Source organism: Taudactylus pleione, unplaced genomic scaffold (genome assembly GCF_031769625.1).
Source record: "Taudactylus pleione unplaced genomic scaffold, aTauple2 ptg000027l, whole genome shotgun sequence".
NCBI classification, from domain to species: domain Eukaryota; kingdom Metazoa; phylum Chordata; class Amphibia; order Anura; family Myobatrachidae; genus Taudactylus; species Taudactylus pleione.
Window position 1 is genome coordinate 2,027,560 of NW_028284429.1, and position 18,700 is coordinate 2,046,259.

General features: G+C 48.4%; 2 protein-coding genes across 2 annotated transcripts in view; one reads left to right on the top strand and one right to left on the bottom strand.

Moving 5' to 3' along the window:
* The window catches only part of SAAL1 (serum amyloid A like 1), an 84,288-nt gene that overhangs the window by 3,653 nt on the left and 61,935 nt on the right, over nt 1-18,700 (top strand). The gene's annotated exons all lie outside the window — the stretch shown is intronic.
* On the bottom strand, nt 13,584-18,040 carry LOC148539140 (serum amyloid A protein-like). The gene is made up of 3 exons (XM_088451763.1): nt 17,938-18,040; nt 16,873-17,011; nt 13,584-13,728 (listed from the first exon to the last, which is right to left on the bottom strand). Exons 1-3 carry the CDS (start codon nt 18,038-18,040, stop codon nt 13,584-13,586), a joined length of 387 nt encoding a protein of 128 aa, XP_088307889.1.

Here is an 18,700-nt window from a genome sequence, read left to right on the forward strand (position 1 = left end):
CCCCCCCTCTAGATGTGTGCTGGTGTTATTACCCCACACAGTCTCCCCCCCCCCCCCCCCCCATAGATGTGTGCTGGTGTTATTACCCCTCACAGCCCCCCCCCTCTAGATGTGTGCTGGTGTTATTACCCCTCACAGTCCCCAAATAGATGTGTGCTGGTGTTATTACCCCTCACAGCCCCCCCCCTCTAGATGTGTGCTGGTGTTATTGCCCCTCACATTCCCCCTCTAGATGTATGCTGGTGTTATTGCCCCCTCACAGCCCCCCCCCCTCTAGATGTGTGCTGGTGTTATTGCCCCTCACATTCCCCCTCTAGATGTATGCTGGTGTTATTGCCCCCTCACAGCCCCCCCCCCTATAGATGTGTGCTGGTGTTATTACCCTTCACAGTCTCCCCCCCCCCCCCATAGATGTGAGCTGTTGTTATTACCCCTCACAGCCCCCCTATAGATGTCTGCTGGTGTTATTACCCCTCACTGTCCTCTAGATGTGTGCTGGTGTTATTGCCCCTCACAGTCTCTCCCCCCCCCCCCCCCCCATAGATGTGTGCTGGTGTTATTAACCCCCACAGCCCCCCCCCTCTAGATGTGTGCTGGTGTTATTACCCCTCACAGTCTCCCCCCCCCCCCCCCATAGATGTGTGCTGGTGTTATTACCCCTCACAGCCCCCCCCCTCTAGATGTGTGCTGGTGTTATTACCCCTCACAGTCCCCCCCCCCATAGATGTGTGCTGGTGTTATTACCCCTCACAGCCCCCCCCTCTAGATGTGTGCTAGTGTTATTGCCCCTCACATTCCCCCTCTAGATGTATGCTGGTGTTATTGCCCCCTCACAGCCCCCCCCCTATAGATGTGTGCTGGTGTTATTACCCCTCACAGTCTCCCCCCCCCCCCCCCCCCCCATAGATGTGTGCTGGTGTTATTACCCCTCACAGTCCCCCTATAGATGTGTGCTGGTGTTATTACCCCTCACAGCCACCTATAGATGTGTGGTGTTATTGCCCCCTATAGATGTGGGGTGTTATTACCCCTCACAGCCCCCCCTATAGATGTGGGATGTTATTACCCCTCACAGCCCCCCCTATAGATGTGGGATGTTATTACCCCTCACAGCCCCCCCCTATAGATGTGGGATGTTATTACCCCTCACAGCCCCCCCTATAGATGTGGGATGTTATTACCCCTCACAGTCCCCCTATAGATGTGTGGTGTTATTACTCCTCACAGTCCCCCCTATAGATGTGTGGTGTTATTGCCCCCTATAGATGTGTGATGTTATTACCCCTCACAGCCCCCCCTATAGATGTGGGATGTTATTACCCCTCACAGCCCCCCCCTATGGATGTTATTACCCCTCACAGCCCCCCCTATAGATGTGGGATGTTATTACCCCTCACAGCCCCCCCTATAGATGTGGGATGTTATTACCCCTCACAGCCCCCCCTATAGATGTGGGATGTTATTACCCCTCACAGTCCCCCTATAGATGTGTGATGTTATTACCCCTCACAGCCCCCCTATAGATGTGGGATGTTATTACCCCTCACAGTCCCCCTATAGATGTGTGATGTTATTACTCCTCACAGTCCCCCTATAGATGTGTGATGTTATTACTCCTCACAGTCCCCCTATAGATGTGTGGTGTTATTGCCCCCTATAGATGTGTGATGTTATTACTCCTCACAGTCCCCCTATAGATGTGTGATGTTATTACTCCTCACAGTCCCCCTATAGATGTGTGATGTTATTACTCCTCACAGTCCCCCTATAGATGTGTGATGTTATTACTCCTCACAGTCCCCCTATAGATGTGTGGTGTTATTGCCCCCTATAGATGTGTGATGTTATTACTCCTCACAGTCCCCCTATAGATGTGTGGTGTTATTGTCCCCTATAGATGTGTGATGTTATTACTCCTCACAGTCCCCCTATAGATGTGTGATGTTATTACTCCTCACAGTCCCCCTATAGATTTGTGATGTTATTACTCCTCACAGTCCCCCTATAGATGTGTGATGTTATTACTCCTCACAGTCCCCCTATAGATGTGTGATGTTATTACTCCTCACAGTCCCCCTATAGATGTGTGGTATTATTATTTTTAATTTGGTTGGATAGAAGATGACTGAAATGCTTCGCTGCTACCTAGGTCCTATTATACCCCAAAGTTGGGATACCTCACGCGTGTAACCATTAATTCATATTTTTATAACTGTTGGCAGCCTCATGCACTGGGATTGCCTTCGGTGGCTTCACAATCGATGGTCACCATTGATGGTTATACTTGATGGTATGAATCCATCGACAGGGGAACAATTAATGGTTTCACCCACCGTTGGTCATCCCTGCTCTATATCACCAGACAGTGTCAATCAGATGTGTAGGCGGGGCTTCATGTGTCACATTGGGGGGGTGGAGCTAAGCTCTGTGTCCCAGCGCCAAGCAGTAAGAAAAAAAAAACACATTGCGGAGCTCTGTACCATCAATAGTGGAGAACCATTGAGTCTCTGCCACTGATGGATAACCACAGAAGGTAGATGGTTTTGCCATCGGTGATTGTTAACCATTGATAGTCGATGGCCATCCCTACCATAAAGTGTACAGCTTCTGGTCGGCTGTTCAGATTTCTATTACAAGTGATCTTAGATTTTTATTTTCCATGAGTAGCCAATGGGCCCTGTGGATCCTGCTCCAACCCCCCCACCCCGTCTTACAGACACCCTCATGGTGTCTATATTCTTCAGGGAAAAGTTGCTGCAGCGGCCAAAATGATCTTTGTATCCAAATGGGTGTAGTCTGGGGTCCCTTCCCTATCTATGATGCTACCTAGGTTAGTTTATCTTTACCAACTGGATTGGACAGAGGGCCCGATTCAGACCCTGACGCTAAGCCGCGATCGCTCACTATGGCGATTGTCGCCTGTCTCCACATGCGTATGTGGCGAAATATGCATGCGTGAACCAGTCACTGCGCTCAGTAATCATGCTCGTAGTACACAGACTGAACGCTACTTTGAGTGACAGATTGCGCCGTTTGTGGGTGGTAACGGGAAGGTGCTAGTGAACGGGGGAGTGGTGCTGCAAACGTAGGCGTATCTGGGTGGCTAAACAGCGTTTTATGTGTGTGCATAATTAGCATGGAGGCGTCATTGTACACGTCACTTGGTTGTATTTCAGCCTGCAGTGATCACAGTGCTTGCGGTGGGGTAGGGTCTACGTCAATGGCTACGAGCAGCTCCGATGGCTCTCTATGGTTCTGATTAATCATACACTTCCTGGAGATGACGTGTGTTAAAGAAAAGTGGGCGTCTTTAGACCGGCGTGCGTTCGCTCTGCTGTTGCTCTCTAAGACATAGACGGCGTCCTGACACCAGACAGTGCGATTTGCGGAATTTGCATATGAATGTATGCATCTAGAATGTAAGCTCTCACGAGCAGGGCCCTCATTCCTCACATGCTTCTCCTCCCCCTACTTATAGTACCTTTTTACTCCTAACTCCCCACAACGGCACCTAATATTTGGTTGCTGAGGCCCTGCTGCTTGTGTTATGCAGCTATGTGTATAAACCATGTCCTTGTCCTGTATTGTTTTATATTACTATTAACTGTTTTTCTTGTGTGCTCATTTATGTACTGTGTAAGGCGCTGCGGAACCTTTGTGGCGCCATATAAATAAAGGAATAATAATACTCGGCCCCTTTTGGCTGCGAGAGAGCGCAGCTTAGCGTCCGGGTCTGAATCGAGCCCAGAGTTCTATTGATAATGGCTGGGCAGAAAAGTTTTTCTGTATTTAGTTCTTCATAGTCTTCCCCTTGCTGTAAGGTTGCCCATTAGAAGCACTGTTGGCCTTGCATCCTGGTATCATTTGGAGGTGCTTGCGAGGGACATCCCTACTTTGCAATGTCATGAGGTAGATATTGTGTGTGTGTGTGTGTGTGTGTGTGTGTGTGTGTGTATAATATATATATATATATATTTATATTAGTACCAATCAAAAGTTTGGACACACCTTCTAATTCAATGGCTATTTCAATTATTTTCAACATAGTAGATTAATACTGAAGACATGAAAACTATGACAGAACACATATGGAATTATGTTGTAAACAAAAAAGTGTTAAACAAATCAAAATGTTTTTATATTTTAGATTCCTCAGAGTAGCCCCCTGTTGCTTGGATGACAGCTTTGCACACGCTTGGCATTCTCTCAATCAGCACCATGAGGTGTCTCCTGGATGGTTTTCCAACGGTCTTGAGGGAGTTCCCAGAGGTGCTGAGCACTTGTTGGCTGCTTTTCCTTCACTCTGCCGTCCAACTCATCCCAGACCAGCTCAGTTGGGTTTATGTCGGGTGATTGTGGAGGCCAGGTCATCTGACGCAGCACTCCATCACTTTCCTTGAAAAACAAATGATGGTCCCAGTAAGCGCAAACCAGATGGGATGGCATGGCGCTGCAGAATGCTGTGGTAGCCATGCTGGTTAAGTGTGCCTTGAATTTTGAATAACTCACCAGCAAAGCACCCCCCACACCATCACACCACTTCCTCCTTCAAAGTGGGAACCACACATGCAGAAACCATCCGCTCACCTTCTCTGCGTCTCACAAAGACATGGCGGTTGGAACCAAAAATGTCAAATTTGGACTCATCAGACCAAAGTACAGATTTCCACTGGTCTAATGTCCATTCCTTGTGTTTCTTGGCCCAAACAATTCTCTTCTTCTTGTTGTTCATCCTCAGTAGTGGCTTCTTCGCAGCAATACGACCATGAAGGACCATGAAGGCCTGATTCACGCAGTCTCCTCTGAACAGTTGATGTTGACATTTGTCTGCTACTTGAACTCTGAAGACTTTATGTGGTCTCTAATCTGAGGTGCTGTTAAGTAGCGGTTTCTGAGGCTGGTTACTCTAATGAACTTATCCTCTGCAGCGGAGGTAACTCTTGGTCTTCCTTTCCTGGGGCGGTCCTCACGAGAGCCAGTTTCATCACAGCGTTTGATGGTTTTTGCAACTGCACTTGAGGATACATTTAAAGTAGGGATGTGCAGGCTCGGTTCTACTCGGTTCCTTTCGTTTATTTTTACCGAATCTTATTGGCTATCCAAAACTCGTGACAGCTGATACCCAATTAGATTCGCTAAAAAAGCCAAAACGGAACCGAGTAGAACCGAACCTGCACATCCCTAATTTAAAGTTCTTGAAATTTTCCGTATTGACTGACCTTCATGTCTTAAAGTAATGATGGACTGTCGTTTCTCTTTACTGAGTTGAGTGGTTGGTGCCATAATATGGATTACAACAGCAGTCAAATAGTGGTATCTAGTGTTCCCTCTAGCTCCGGCGGGAGGCAGGGCGCCGGAGCTAGAGAGGGCATGGAGCGCGTGACCGAGAAGGGGGCGTGGTCATCGGAAAAGGGGGCGTGTCTATAAGACGCGTCCCCTTTTCGTCACTCTTGGGGGCGTGCCCGGCACTTACGGACACGCCGGGCAGCCCCCAAGCCCTGCAGACAGGGAGAATAGATGCCGGGCGCATGCGCCCGGCGTCTATTCTCCGGCGGTGACAGGGTCACCGCATGTTTCTCCACCCGTGGGACACTGCGTCCCGCGGGTGAGAACGGCTCCCGCAGGCTGTGAGGGCAGGGCGCTTTTTGCCCTCCTCCTGGAGGGCAGGGTGCTTTTTGCCCTCCAGAAGGAGGGCAGGGCGCCGCGCCCCGCTAAAACAGCCTAGCGGGAACGCTAGTATCCACTGTGTACTAAAGGCCCCCATACATCAGCAATTGATTGCAAATTGCACAATTGCTGCAATCGATTGTGTATAAAAATCTTTCCCTTTTTTAATCGATTGCAAATTGCTCGATTGCTGATGTATGGGGCCCTTAACCCTACCTCTGCACAACACAACTGATGGTCTCAAACACATTAAGAAGGCAAGTAATTCCACAGACTGACTCCTGACAAGGCACACCGGTTACTTCAAACCCATTCCAGGAGACACCTCATGAAGCTGATTGAGAAAATGCCAAGAGTGTGCAAAGCTGTCATCCAAGCAAAAGGGGGCTACTCTGAGGAATCTAAAATATAAAACATATTTTGATTTATTTAACACTTTTTTGGTTACAACATAATTCCATATGTGTTCTTTCATAGTTTTGATGTGTTCAGTATTAAGGCGGGTATCCACTACTAGCAGGGCCGCCATCAGGGGGGGACTGTCGGGACTACTGTCCCGGGCCTGGACACTCCGACAAAAAAAAAAAGGGGGCCTGGCTGGCTCCTACCACCCGCCCGCTGCTACTTTGAATGAATGGGGTCACCTAACTCACCCCTGCTTCCTGGTCTCCAAGGGAGCCTTCCACCTGCTGCGAACGAAGTGCCTGTCCGCCCCTTCTGCCGATGTAAGTTTATTGTACATCGGCAGAAGAGATAGACAGACTTCCCGTTCATGAGAGAGAGAGAAAAAAATAAATAAATAAATATATATATATATATATGAGAATGAATTTTATTATAATGTGTGTGTACTAGCACATAGGTTGCATTAGTTTCCATACCTGTGGGGGGATGGGGGAGGAGGGGGGGAGGAAGGAGGCAGGAAGGAGGCAGGCGGGCCCTGCCTATTTTGGCAGTCACGGGTCCTACAATTTCTGATGGCAGCCCTGACTACTAGATATACAAACGAGAGCACGATTACGACATTGCATTAGTGCTCTCGTTTGTACATCTAGTGATGTGCCTAGATAAACGTTCAGTCCAGGCACATCCATCATCCCCGCACATGCTGAACCTGACGGGATCATCAGGTTGACCAGCATGTACGGGCGATGATCAATGTCGGAAGCGACCAGCGTGCACGCGCATCGCTGGTCGCTACTGTACAAAACATGCCCAATGCATGCGCAATTTGTAAGTGATTGCATGATAACGATGTCATTATCGTGCAATCGCTTGCTACAATCGCCTAGTGGATACCTCCCTTTAATCTACTATGTTGAAAATAAATTAAATAAACAAAAAAACATAGAATGAGAAGGTGTGTCCAAACTTTTGACTGGCAGTGTGTATGTACGTACGTGTGTGTGTGTATATCTCTCCCTCTCCCTCCCTTCAAAATTTCTCTATACATATATTTAATAATAAATCAGCAGCACAGTGTGACATGATGGGTGTGAGGCACGTCTCTCAGCCTGTGTGACATGATGGGTGTGAGGCACGTCTCTCAGCCTGTGTGACATGATGGGTGTGAGGCACGTCTCTCAGCCTGTGTGACATGATGGGTGTGAGGCACGTCTCTCAGCCTGTGTGACATGATGGGTGTGAGGCACCTCTCTCTGCCAGTGTGACATGATGGGTGTGAGGCACGTCTCTCAGCCTGTGTGACATGATGGGTGTGAGGCACGTCTCTCAGCCTGTGTGACATGATAGGTGTGAGGCACCTCTCTCAGCCAGTGTGACATGATGGGTGTGAGGCACGTCTCTCAGCCTGTGTGACATGATGGGTGTGAGGCACCTCTCTCTGCCAGTGTGACATGATGGGTGTGAGGCACGTCTCTCAGCCTGTGTGACATGATGGGTGTGAGGCACGTCTCTCAGCCTGTGTGACATGATGGGTGTGAGGCACGTCTCTCAGCCTGTGTGACATGATGGGTGTGAGGCACGTCTCTCAGCCTGTGTGACATGATGGGTGTGAGGCACCTCTCTCTGCCAGTGTGACATGATGGGTGTGAGGCACGTCTCTCAGCCTGTGTGACATGATGGGTGTGAGGCACGTCTCTCAGCCTGTGTGACATGATGGGTGTGAGGCACGTCTCTCAGCCTGTGTGACATGATGGGTGTGAGGCACCTCTCTCTGCCAGTGTGACATGATAGGTGTGAGGCACCTCTCTCAGCCAGTGTGACATGATGGGTGTGAGGCACCTCTCTCTGCCAGTGTGACATGATGGGTGTGAGGCACGTCTCTCAGCCTGTGTGACATGATGGGTGTGAGGCACCTCTCTCTGCCAGTGTGACATGATGGGTGTGAGGCACGTCTCTCAGCCTGTGTGACATGATGGGTGTGAGGCACGTCTCTCAGCCTGTGTGACATGATAGGTGTGAGGCACCTCTCTCAGCCAGTGTGACATGATGGGTGTGAGGCACGTCTCTCAGCCTGTGTGACATGATGGGTGTGAGGCACCTCTCTCTGCCAGTGTGACATGATGGGTGTGAGGCACGTCTCTCAGCCTGTGTGACATGATGGGTGTGAGGCACGTCTCTCAGCCTGTGTGACATGATGGGTGTGAGGCACGTCTCTCAGCCTGTGTGACATGATGGGTGTGAGGCACGTCTCTCAGCCTGTGTGACATGATGGGTGTGAGGCACCTCTCTCTGCCAGTGTGACATGATGGGTGTGAGGCACGTCTCTCAGCCTGTGTGACATGATGGGTGTGAGGCACGTCTCTCAGCCTGTGTGACATGATGGGTGTGAGGCACGTCTCTCAGCCTGTGTGACATGATGGGTGTGAGGCACCTCTCTCTGCCAGTGTGACATGATGGGTGTGAGGCACCTCTCTCTGCCAGTGTGACATGATGGGTGTGAGGCACGTCTCTCAGCCTGTGTGACATGATGGGTGTGAGGCACGTCTCTCAGCCTGTGTGACATGATGGGTGTGAGGCACGTCTCTCAGCCTGTGTGACATGATGGGTGTGAGGCACCTCTCTCTGCCAGTGTGACATGATAGGTGTGAGGCACCTCTCTCAGCCAGTGTGACATGATGGGTGTGAGGCACCTCTCTCTGCCAGTGTGACATGATGGGTGTGAGGCACCTCTCTCAGCCAGTGTGACATGATAGGTGTGAGGCACCTCTCTCAGCCAGTGTGACATGATGGGTGTGAGGCACCTCTCTCTGCCAGTGTGACATGATGGGTGTGAGGCACCTCTCTCTGCCAGTGTGACATGATGGGTGTGAGGCACCTCTCTCAGCCAGTGTGACATGATGGGTGTGAGGCACGTCTCTCAGCCTGTGACAGAATTGAAGCAGCAGAGAATGGTTGAAGGTGAGTTGGCGATAATCCTGTGCACAGAACTGACAGATGTGCATATTTGCCCGTATGCGGTCAGACCTATCTATACGCTTGGTTTCATTGTCATTATAATTGGTGCGCACTTTACATATCTTTGCAAAAAGACAAATGGAAGGAAGGTGCATTTACTTGGATGCATAACCTGCAAATCCGTTAACGCGCCCTCGCTACACTGCGCCTATGACCCCCGTATTCAATTTGAGCGGACCCGTGATACTTTTCCGCCTCATCTCGTGTTTTGTAGGCGGAAAAGTATCGCGTGAGTGCCTCCGTATCCCCGTATTCAATTTGAAAGTACGTGAAAACGGGACCCGGTGAAACTTGAACAGGCGGAAAGTACTGTCAGATTTGGGGAAATCAGCCTGACACCTCCCAAAAGATGCTCTGACATGGGGGTTCCCTATGGTACCCCCCGATTTGGCTTGCTGAAGGTATTGGTGTATGTAAACGGGCTCAATAGCTGCTAAAAAGCGTTTTTCTATACGTGGTGCAGAATAGTATTCAGGAGTATTTTTTGCAGAAAATAACTTATCCCAGCAAATTTGGGGTACTTGAAAATGGGGGTCAGCATATTTTAAAGTTGCTAAAGTGAAGTTGGAAAAAATTGTGAAAAATCCACCTGCCGCAAGCCCCTGCAATGAAAAAACACTTGGGGACCCCCCAGAGTATAGTTTGCTAGTTTTTAACTTTGTCCCCCAACATTTTTTTTTCGCCCCCAAATTCAAAGTGATTTTTTGGGGTGTCCTTAAGTGGTTTTTATTTTTTATTTTTACGCAGTTTACCTTTGGGGGACTGTCTGAAGGCTGCACGGGGGTTCCCGCAACGTTGCACCCCAAAACCCCAATTCTGCACTTTTTTACGCCTGCTATTCATAGGCGAAACTTTTTCGCCTAGTACATTGCATTGACTTTCCGCCTAGGCGGAAAGTCTTTCAAATTGAATACGGCGATACTTTTCCGCCCGGCTTTTCGACTCATATTGAATACGTGCCTAAGTAGGAACGCTTCTTTTCCAGCTTACGCCCGTGATCTACAAAGGGAAGATGTGGCTGACTTGTACGGCCCAGCATCGACCATAGTTGCATAAACTTGCCTCCAGAGTACGCGCAGTGCGAAGACACGTCCGCAAAGTGACGTTCAGCTCTTTATCAGTCAATAAAACTCGTTCTGTAAAAGCGCACTGTGTGGGTCGGTTGATCTATACACAGGGACAGGACGGGTTGGGTATGATATCCTGGCAGTCAGGATGCCGCTAGTCAGAATACCGACAGCCAGAATCCCGACACCCATAGGACTCAATGGTGAGTAGTTTTCTAATCCTAACCCACTGTTCCTGGTGCCTAAACCTAACCTCCCTCCCCGGTGCCTAACGCTCCCCCTAGTGCCTAATCCACTAGCTAACGCTACCCTCCCCTTGCACCCCAATACTTACCTTCGGAATGACGACGGTCGGGATACTGGTGCCGGGATCCCGACCTGTCGGGATTTCTCTGCTGCTATTAAAACAGTCGGCGTCCCGGACAGGACACGCACATCAGTGACCTTACTGACATTTCATTGTTTTTTACTTTTATCAGAGTCCAGTACTTAAGCTATAGCTCTAGTTATCAGTATTTAGAATAGGATACTGCATTTAATATTATTGCCATTTTATATTTCTGGGTTAAACACTCCACAAAGCGACTGCTTAATTTACCCTTAAAGGTGCCTACACCCTTGGCGATGTGCTCACTATCCGACAATGTGTATGAATTACCTTGAACTCTCCCCCGGCAGCCCTGCACACGATTTGGCGTAAAAAGTGTCCAATGTGACGAACGATCTATCGTGCATCCTTAACTTTTTCCAGTGCATCGTGTCCCAGATTGGCAAATCCCTACAGCATGGCCGATTTAAAGATGCGATGTACAGGGACGCGCATCGTGATCCTGAGTGGACACTCACGATTTCAGCATATTTTACACGATTTGTCGCCACGATGTTTCGGAATCGGGCAAATTGTGTAAAATATCGCTGTGTAGGCACCTTTTTAGTCTGCAGTAAATTGTGAGGGGAAATACTGTCCAATGTTTTATCTTCATTCCTTGACGTATAGCAGTCTCCTATCAAGCCCCAGACACCCAACCATTATCACTAGAGCTGGTCAAGTAAATAACACCTCCAATATGGCAATACCAAGATGTCGGCCAAATTGTAGTGGCCTCAATAACCTTTCCCCTCATGCTGGGCAGAGTAAGCCCGTCTTATTATAAGTGACAGACCCAGCAGTGGTATGTGTCCTGCAGAGGTTTCAGGCACAGGTTCATCCTTCTGAAGGAATGGACGGGCTGCACTGTTTGGTATTGCAGAGGGCTGGTAAAACTGGCACAGTCTATAGTTCCCAGCATCTACTAGATGGATTTCCAGCAGGGCAGTAATGATTGTCCAGTTTTTTTGGGGTGAGATACTGCAGTATGGACGGTGCTCAGCCTCACCAGCCTACGTGGTTCCTGGTGGTGATGGTGGATACATCTTCTCTACTGACATTAGGCAGCCTATCTACATTCACAAGTGCAGCCACAGGAGCATTCTGGGTACTTGGTGTATCTTATCAGCCCAGCGTTTCTCAGACAATGAATGCACATGATTAACAACGGTCCCTGCGAGTTACATCCCCGCCATATTGGAGGAGTGTCTAACATATTTGCAAGACGACTACTGGGAAACACAGTGTCAGTTTCGGAGGCTGAAGGAGAGGGATCGTAAGATAAAATGGTTTTTGCCATCCGAGGGTGGTGTAAACCAATGGGGCCAAGCTCAGAAAGCTTATGAGAGTTTGGGACTGTACATAGGGGTGAGACCGGAGTCTGCATTGATGATAATGGGGACTGTAGGCTACAGCCGTCGATATCCTTTGGCTGATTTCTGTGAAATCTCCTGAGTTATTCTGTTCTTACATAGCCGGGATGTATATAATGATACAGAATCTATGTATTGTTAGACGCGCGTGTTCACAGGTCAAATGTGCTGACTACAAGTGATATCGGCCGTGTAGAGGGAGGGAGCAGCCGGACACCGCAGATTGACGGTCACTTATTGCGCACCCTGGTGTCCGAGCACAACGCTGGTTTCTTCCCTCATTATTTGTTTTGGGGTCAGCTCACCCTAGTCACCATCATCTGCTGAGCTTTATACCAATGCAGAGATGCATACACCTGTGTCTGAGGGCAGGTTACACAGAACTATTGTAGCTGTACTCATTTGTAGTGGAACCGCAATTAGGGCCACCTCAGTATAAAACAGGTGGGAGCAGCAAACCCAAGCATCGAGACTTGAGGTAACCACTAGACAACTGATGCCGGGCCCGTGTAGCGGCCCTGTGCCGGGCCCGTGTAGCGGCCCTGTGCCGGGCCCGTGTAGCGGCCCTGTGCCGGGCCCGTGTAGCGGCCCTGTGCCGGGCCCGTGTAGCGGCCCTGTGCCGGGCCCGTGTAGCGGCCCTTTGTGCTCTCAGCAAAGTTATATTAATGAACGCGGTCTCTGAGTTTTTATGATAAATATTAGTAGAAGATATAGCAGTAGTATCTCAGTAGGATTTTACAATATAACCTAGATAATATAGCAATATAATAGGTGTAGCTGCAGACTATTCTCCCTCCATGTCTTATCTGCACAGAGAAGCCACAACCCTTATATTACTATTAATTTGGACCTGGTGGATCACCCCAGCACCATCCCCCTGGACTGCTGCGATACTTACGCACCCCAGCTCCCACTGCGCTTGACTGAGACAGGACTGAACCATCCACTCTTATTATATAGATTATAAACCATTTTCTTTCACACGCAGTGGAAGCAGCATGTAGTGCACTGGATTAGTATTCAGTGACTGCAGCCTATCAATGCGCTGAGTAATGTGGACGGATTATGGGCAATGAGTATTTACAAGCGGACAAGTCGGGAAAGCAGCCATTGGGACTTTTTGTTTTGTTGCTTCAGTAAGAGGCACCTACAGTCTGTAATATAGATTGATAGTAATCTGTCTATTGGGTATCTGAGTTCTCCACACATTTAAATATACAATAGCCAATTGCCATTCCGTTCATGCAGACCAGACTGCCATTCCTTTTAGTACATCACCAGTGAAATAGGCACTGAATGTCTGGACATCGGTAAGGACTGTTTGTGATTTGGTAAAGGAGAGATACAATACAGTCTGCTGATCTCCGCTGGCTGGCAGGACACCAATTCTACCTTTTATGATCCATAGTCATTTTGTTTTTATTAATAGTTTATTTTAAATGGCGGATAAGCAAACTGGGCATTCCTATAATAGATGTAACACGCTTCATTAAATGTGTGTACTCCTCGGCCATCCTCTACATGTTCATCCATTATTTATAGCAGACTGTCTATCATTAGTATAAAGATCAATTATGTTCTTTATTTTTATACATTTGAACAGTGATGACATCACTTCCTGTCGGTGTAGTTGCGGATCACGCTGTACGAGTCGTCCTCCGTCTGCTCTGTCATTGGAGGGTTCGGGAGTTAGTACTTAGCAGGCAGGCCACTAGGACGGAAGTGATTAGGGTCTTTTCCACTGCGCCCCCATTGGTTGGCTCTCTGATCGGCCAGGCTGTCTTCCCTTCCTCTTCCGCTACTTCCAGCCATCTGTCCATATTCTCTGGCGTCACTGGGGACAGACGGAAAGCGTATACTGAGAACACTACATTTCTGAGGCATTTTGTTCACATTTATTGGGAACTTCTACATTATAGATTTTTGAATGTGGGCATATACTCTAAGATGTGTATATACCCCCCCCCCCCCCCCACACACACACACACGTACATTGCTATATACCCTGCTCCTGTGGCACCTTGGTTCCTCATTGCTGTGCGGGACTATCATGGCTGACAGGCGCTGGGGTTGCTGCTCCCTGTCAGTCATACTGTGCTCAGAGAAGCACCTTTCTCCTCACAACGCGCTATAAACTAGGAAAACATGCTGGACATATTAGCTAGGTATAGGCCATTCTGTTTCATGTATATTATTCTGCTTGGTAATACACAGTGTTAGCAGGTAACATCCATGGACGCCGGACCAAATGAGTTAAGTCTGGGCGCGCTTAGCGTTAGCCGTGAGGGGGGGAATTTAGCTTTAGGGAGCGTAGCAGGGTTAGGTTTGTAGGGGGGAGGTTGGGGGTTAGTCACCCCTAGCGGGGAGGGTTAGGGTTAAGCACCCCCGGGGGAGAGGTTAGGGTTAAACGCCTCCCCCTGGGAGGGTAGGTTTAGGGTGCGGTAAGGGGGGGTTAGGGTTAGGCACCCCTGTGGGGGAGATTAGGCTTAGGCATCACTAAGGGAGGGTTGGGGGGGAGAGAGGTAGGGATACTTACCTGCCCTGTTGGGATCTTCTCCCTTCGGGCTGCCGGCGTCGGGATATCCTCCGGGACTTTATACCCATTGTATGTAGGGAGCATTGGTTATTGCCTAAGAGCTCCTAGCGGTATGACAACTTCGGACAACTTCTAATTTATTGACTTGATTATCCCTCCTGTAGTTGTCACATAAAGCTTTGCTTTTCCTTCCTATGTTTTATGGTATCACCATCTGCCAGAAGTAAGCAATGCAATATATTTAGTAAAAGCTGCAGGCCGTGTGCAATTTGACAGCAGATAGGAACCACTTGGCCCATCTAGTCTGCCATTTGCCACTTTTGGCAATCTAAACCCTGTTTGGTCTTTAGTTCTCTATAAGTATATCCTTTATGTCTATCCCAATCATGTTTAAGTTGCTCTACTGTCTTAGCCACTACCACCTCTGATAGACTATTCTACTTATACACTACCCTTTCTGTTAGGTCATTTTCCCTCACATATCCCCTGAACCTCCCCCCAGTGTCAGTACATGTCCTCGTGTCCTAGTACATCTCTTCCTATGAGGAATGTCTCCTCCTGTACCTTGTTATATCCCCTGATATATGTGACAGTGTATATCATGTCCCCCCAGTGTCAGTACATGTCCTCGTGTCCTAGTACATCTCTTCCTATGAGGAATGTCTCCTCCTGTACCTTGTTATATCCCCTGATATATGTGACAGTGTCTATCATGTCCTCCCAGTGTCAGTACATGTCCTCGTGTCCTAGTACATCTCTTCCTATGAGGAATGTCTCCTCCTGCACCTTGTTATATCCCCTGATATATGCGAGAGTCTATCATGTCCCCCAGTGTCAGTGCATGTCCTCGTGTCCTAGTCCATCTCTTCCTATGAGGAATGTCTCCTCCTGCACCTTGTTATATCCCCTGATATATGTGACAGTGTATATCATGTCCCCCCAGTGTCAGTGCATGTCCTCGTGTCCTAGTCCATCTCTTCCTATGAGGAATGTCTCCTCCTGTACCTTGTTATATCCCCTGATATATGTGACAGTGTCTATCATGTCCCCCAGTGTCAGTGCATGTCCTCGTGTCCTAGTACATCTCTTCCTATGAGGAATGTCTCCTCCTGTACCTTGTTATATCCCCTGATATATGTGACAGTGTCTATCATGTCCTCCCAGTGTCAGTACATGTCCTCGTGTCCTAGTCCATCTCTTCCTATGAGGAATGTCTCCTCCTGCACCTTGTTATATCCCCTGATATATGTGACAGTGTCTATCATGTCCCCCAGTGTCAGTGCATGTCCTCGTGTCCTAGTACATCTCTTCCTATGAGGAATGTCTCCTCCTGTACCTTGTTATATCCCCTGATATATGTGACAGTGTCTATCATGTCCCCCAGTGTCAGTGCATGTCCTCGTGTCCTAGTACATCTCTTCCTATGAGGAATGTCTCCCTCCTGCACCTTGTTATATCCCCTGATATATGTGACAGTGTCTATCATGTCCCCCAGTGTCAGTGCATGTCCTCGTGTCCTAGTACATCTCTTCCTATGAGGAATGTCTCCTCCTGTACCTTGTTATATCCCCTGATATATGTGACAGTGTCTATCATGTCCCCCAGTGTCAGTGCATGTCCTCGTGTCCTAGTACATCTCTTCCTATGAGGAATGTCTCCTCCTGTACCTTGTTATATCCCCTGATCTATGTGACAGTGTCTATCATGTCCCCCAGTGTCAGTACATGTCCTCGTGTCCTAGTACATCTCTTCCTATGAGGAATGTCTCCTCCTGCACCTTGTTATATCCCCTGATATATGTGACAGTGTCTATCATGTCCCCCCAGTGTCAGTACATGTCCTCGTGTCCTAGTACATCTCTTCCTATGAGGAATGTCTCCCTCCTGCACCTTGTTATAACCCCTGATCTATGCGATAGTGTCTATCATGTCCCCCCCCTTCCATTCTCTGCTCTAAACTATACATAATAAGATCTTTTAGTATTTCTGGGTAAGTTTTGTGGTGTAGACCTTGCACCATTTTAGTTGCCCTTCTTTCTACAGTCTCTAATGTGTCTATATCCTTCTGGAGATAAGGCCTCCAGCACTGAACACAGTATCTAGATGAGGACGTACCAATGACCTATACAGTGGCGTTGTTACTACTTTCTTCCTGCTATTGATTCCTCTCCCTATGCACCAAGTATGTGACACCTTTCTCATTGCTTTGTTACATTGCTTACCTGCCTTTATGTCACATGAAATAGTGACTCCTAGATCCTTTTCCTCCTATGAGAGTAGCCATTATAGTACCTTTGATACTATATTTAGCCTTTGGGTTTTTGAGACCCAACTGGATGATTTTGCATTTTTTAGCATTAATCTGTAGTTCCACATTCCTCTAGTTTAGTGGAGACCCCATCAGTAACAGGGGCGACATTCGCTGCGTCCAGGAACTACATACCTTATAACCTCAGATGCCCACTTGCCGCCAGGTCCTCTCTGCGCAGCATCATAGTTACCGCGTGCATGGAAATACTTGTCGGCTCCTTTGTAGTTGGCGTCTCTCATATCCGTGTAAGCCCTGAGCATGTCCCACGAGCCTGAAATGTGTCAGGGGAGGCAATTATAAGTGGATTCCTTCACTGTTCCCCTATACACCTATCCCTGTCCACCCTGGTAGCGTGGGCCGCTTGCTCGCTATTTATAAGGGTCCTAGGTGGTGGTGTGCTTACCAACCAATCAGATGTTTGCTTTTATTCTCTAAACTGCACTAGAAAAAGGATACCATCTGATTGGTTGCCATACTGCATTGTTTTTTTTTTCCTTTTCCCTTTGTACCAGTGTTCTTATTGCTGGGTACACACTAGACGACTCTTTGGACGATATGACGAATTGTAACAACATATCATCTGTGTCGTGTAGTGTGTACGCACTATGCTCGTTCCTGTGCACCAACATCTGGGTCATTCCGTCGGCCGTGCATGCCCGATCGATGGAGCTCCCCAGCTGCCGACGCCAGGAAGGTGAGTGGCACAAGTGAAGGATATATCGGGCGGTCGTTCACCGTATTGTGCAGTGTGTACCGACTGCCAGATATATTGTGCCATCACATTGGCGGATCGCCTAGTGTGTACCCAGCCTTGTGTGTCTACAGATGTACACACCTCTACTTAGCAATGCTGGTAACCTACAGTACAAAGATACAGATGTTAGATTATGGGGAAATATATGCAGTTTATGGACAGGACTAGATGTTTTTTGTTGCATGAATCATTCAGCAAAACACTCTGCGCAGAGAACCTCATTCCTCTGCGTATTTGCGTTTGTTTGAGGTGGTTGTTGTCATCCTTAATTGGCCAAGGTCCAATATAAATTACTAATCGCAAAATTTGGTGCAACAGCGCCCCCAGTGGCCATGGGATTGTGGAACATCGTAGAATACTTGTTGGCCTTTACCAATGACTCCTCTGCACATGTCAGACAGGGGACGCACATGCACCATTATATCTCTGCAATAACTACATACCTTGAGCGGCATCTTTAATAAATCTGCCACTGTCTGTCATCCATTGAAACTGCGCCTCAGCCACAGCAAGAGATATCAACAGCAGGAGGACCGGACCCTTCATTGGGAATCGGCGGCTTTTCTCTGATCTGCGGGAATAGAAAGGTAACTTCATCTGCCAGCTGTTGTCTGGTCCTTATCACATGAGAAGGAATGATAACACTTCCAAACCTGTTTTATGTGTTTCACTGATAGCAACGTATGATCCCTGCCAGTGTGTCCATCTAACCATAACAGAGCATGTAACTGCTGTGGAGTTTATACGGTATGCAATCGGAAAGCCGGCGGACGTAAGCCCGACAGCCGGCTTCCCGACTGCTTTATCCCGGCGAGGGTTAAATGACAGGCGTCTAATTCTAGACACCTGTCATTTTACCGATGCCGGGAGACCGGCTCCGGGCATCCCAATCGAAGGGATGCCAAGCGCCGCTGCGGACAGCCGCGGCGGGGGAGGGTTAGGTTTAGGGCTCTCGGGGGGGACTTAGGGTTAGGCATCCACATGTATGATGTATCATTCATACCAGCCATTGCCTCACTGGGGCTGACAGTCCACTTTATATACAGCCATTTCATCTACCTTTATGTACTGTGGGAGGAGACTGGAGCACTGGACAACATTACAAACTCTACACAGATGCTGCTTTGGCTGGAATCAAACCCATGACCCCAGTTGTGTAAGATAACAGTGCTAACCACTGACACACACAAACACTACATATAATAA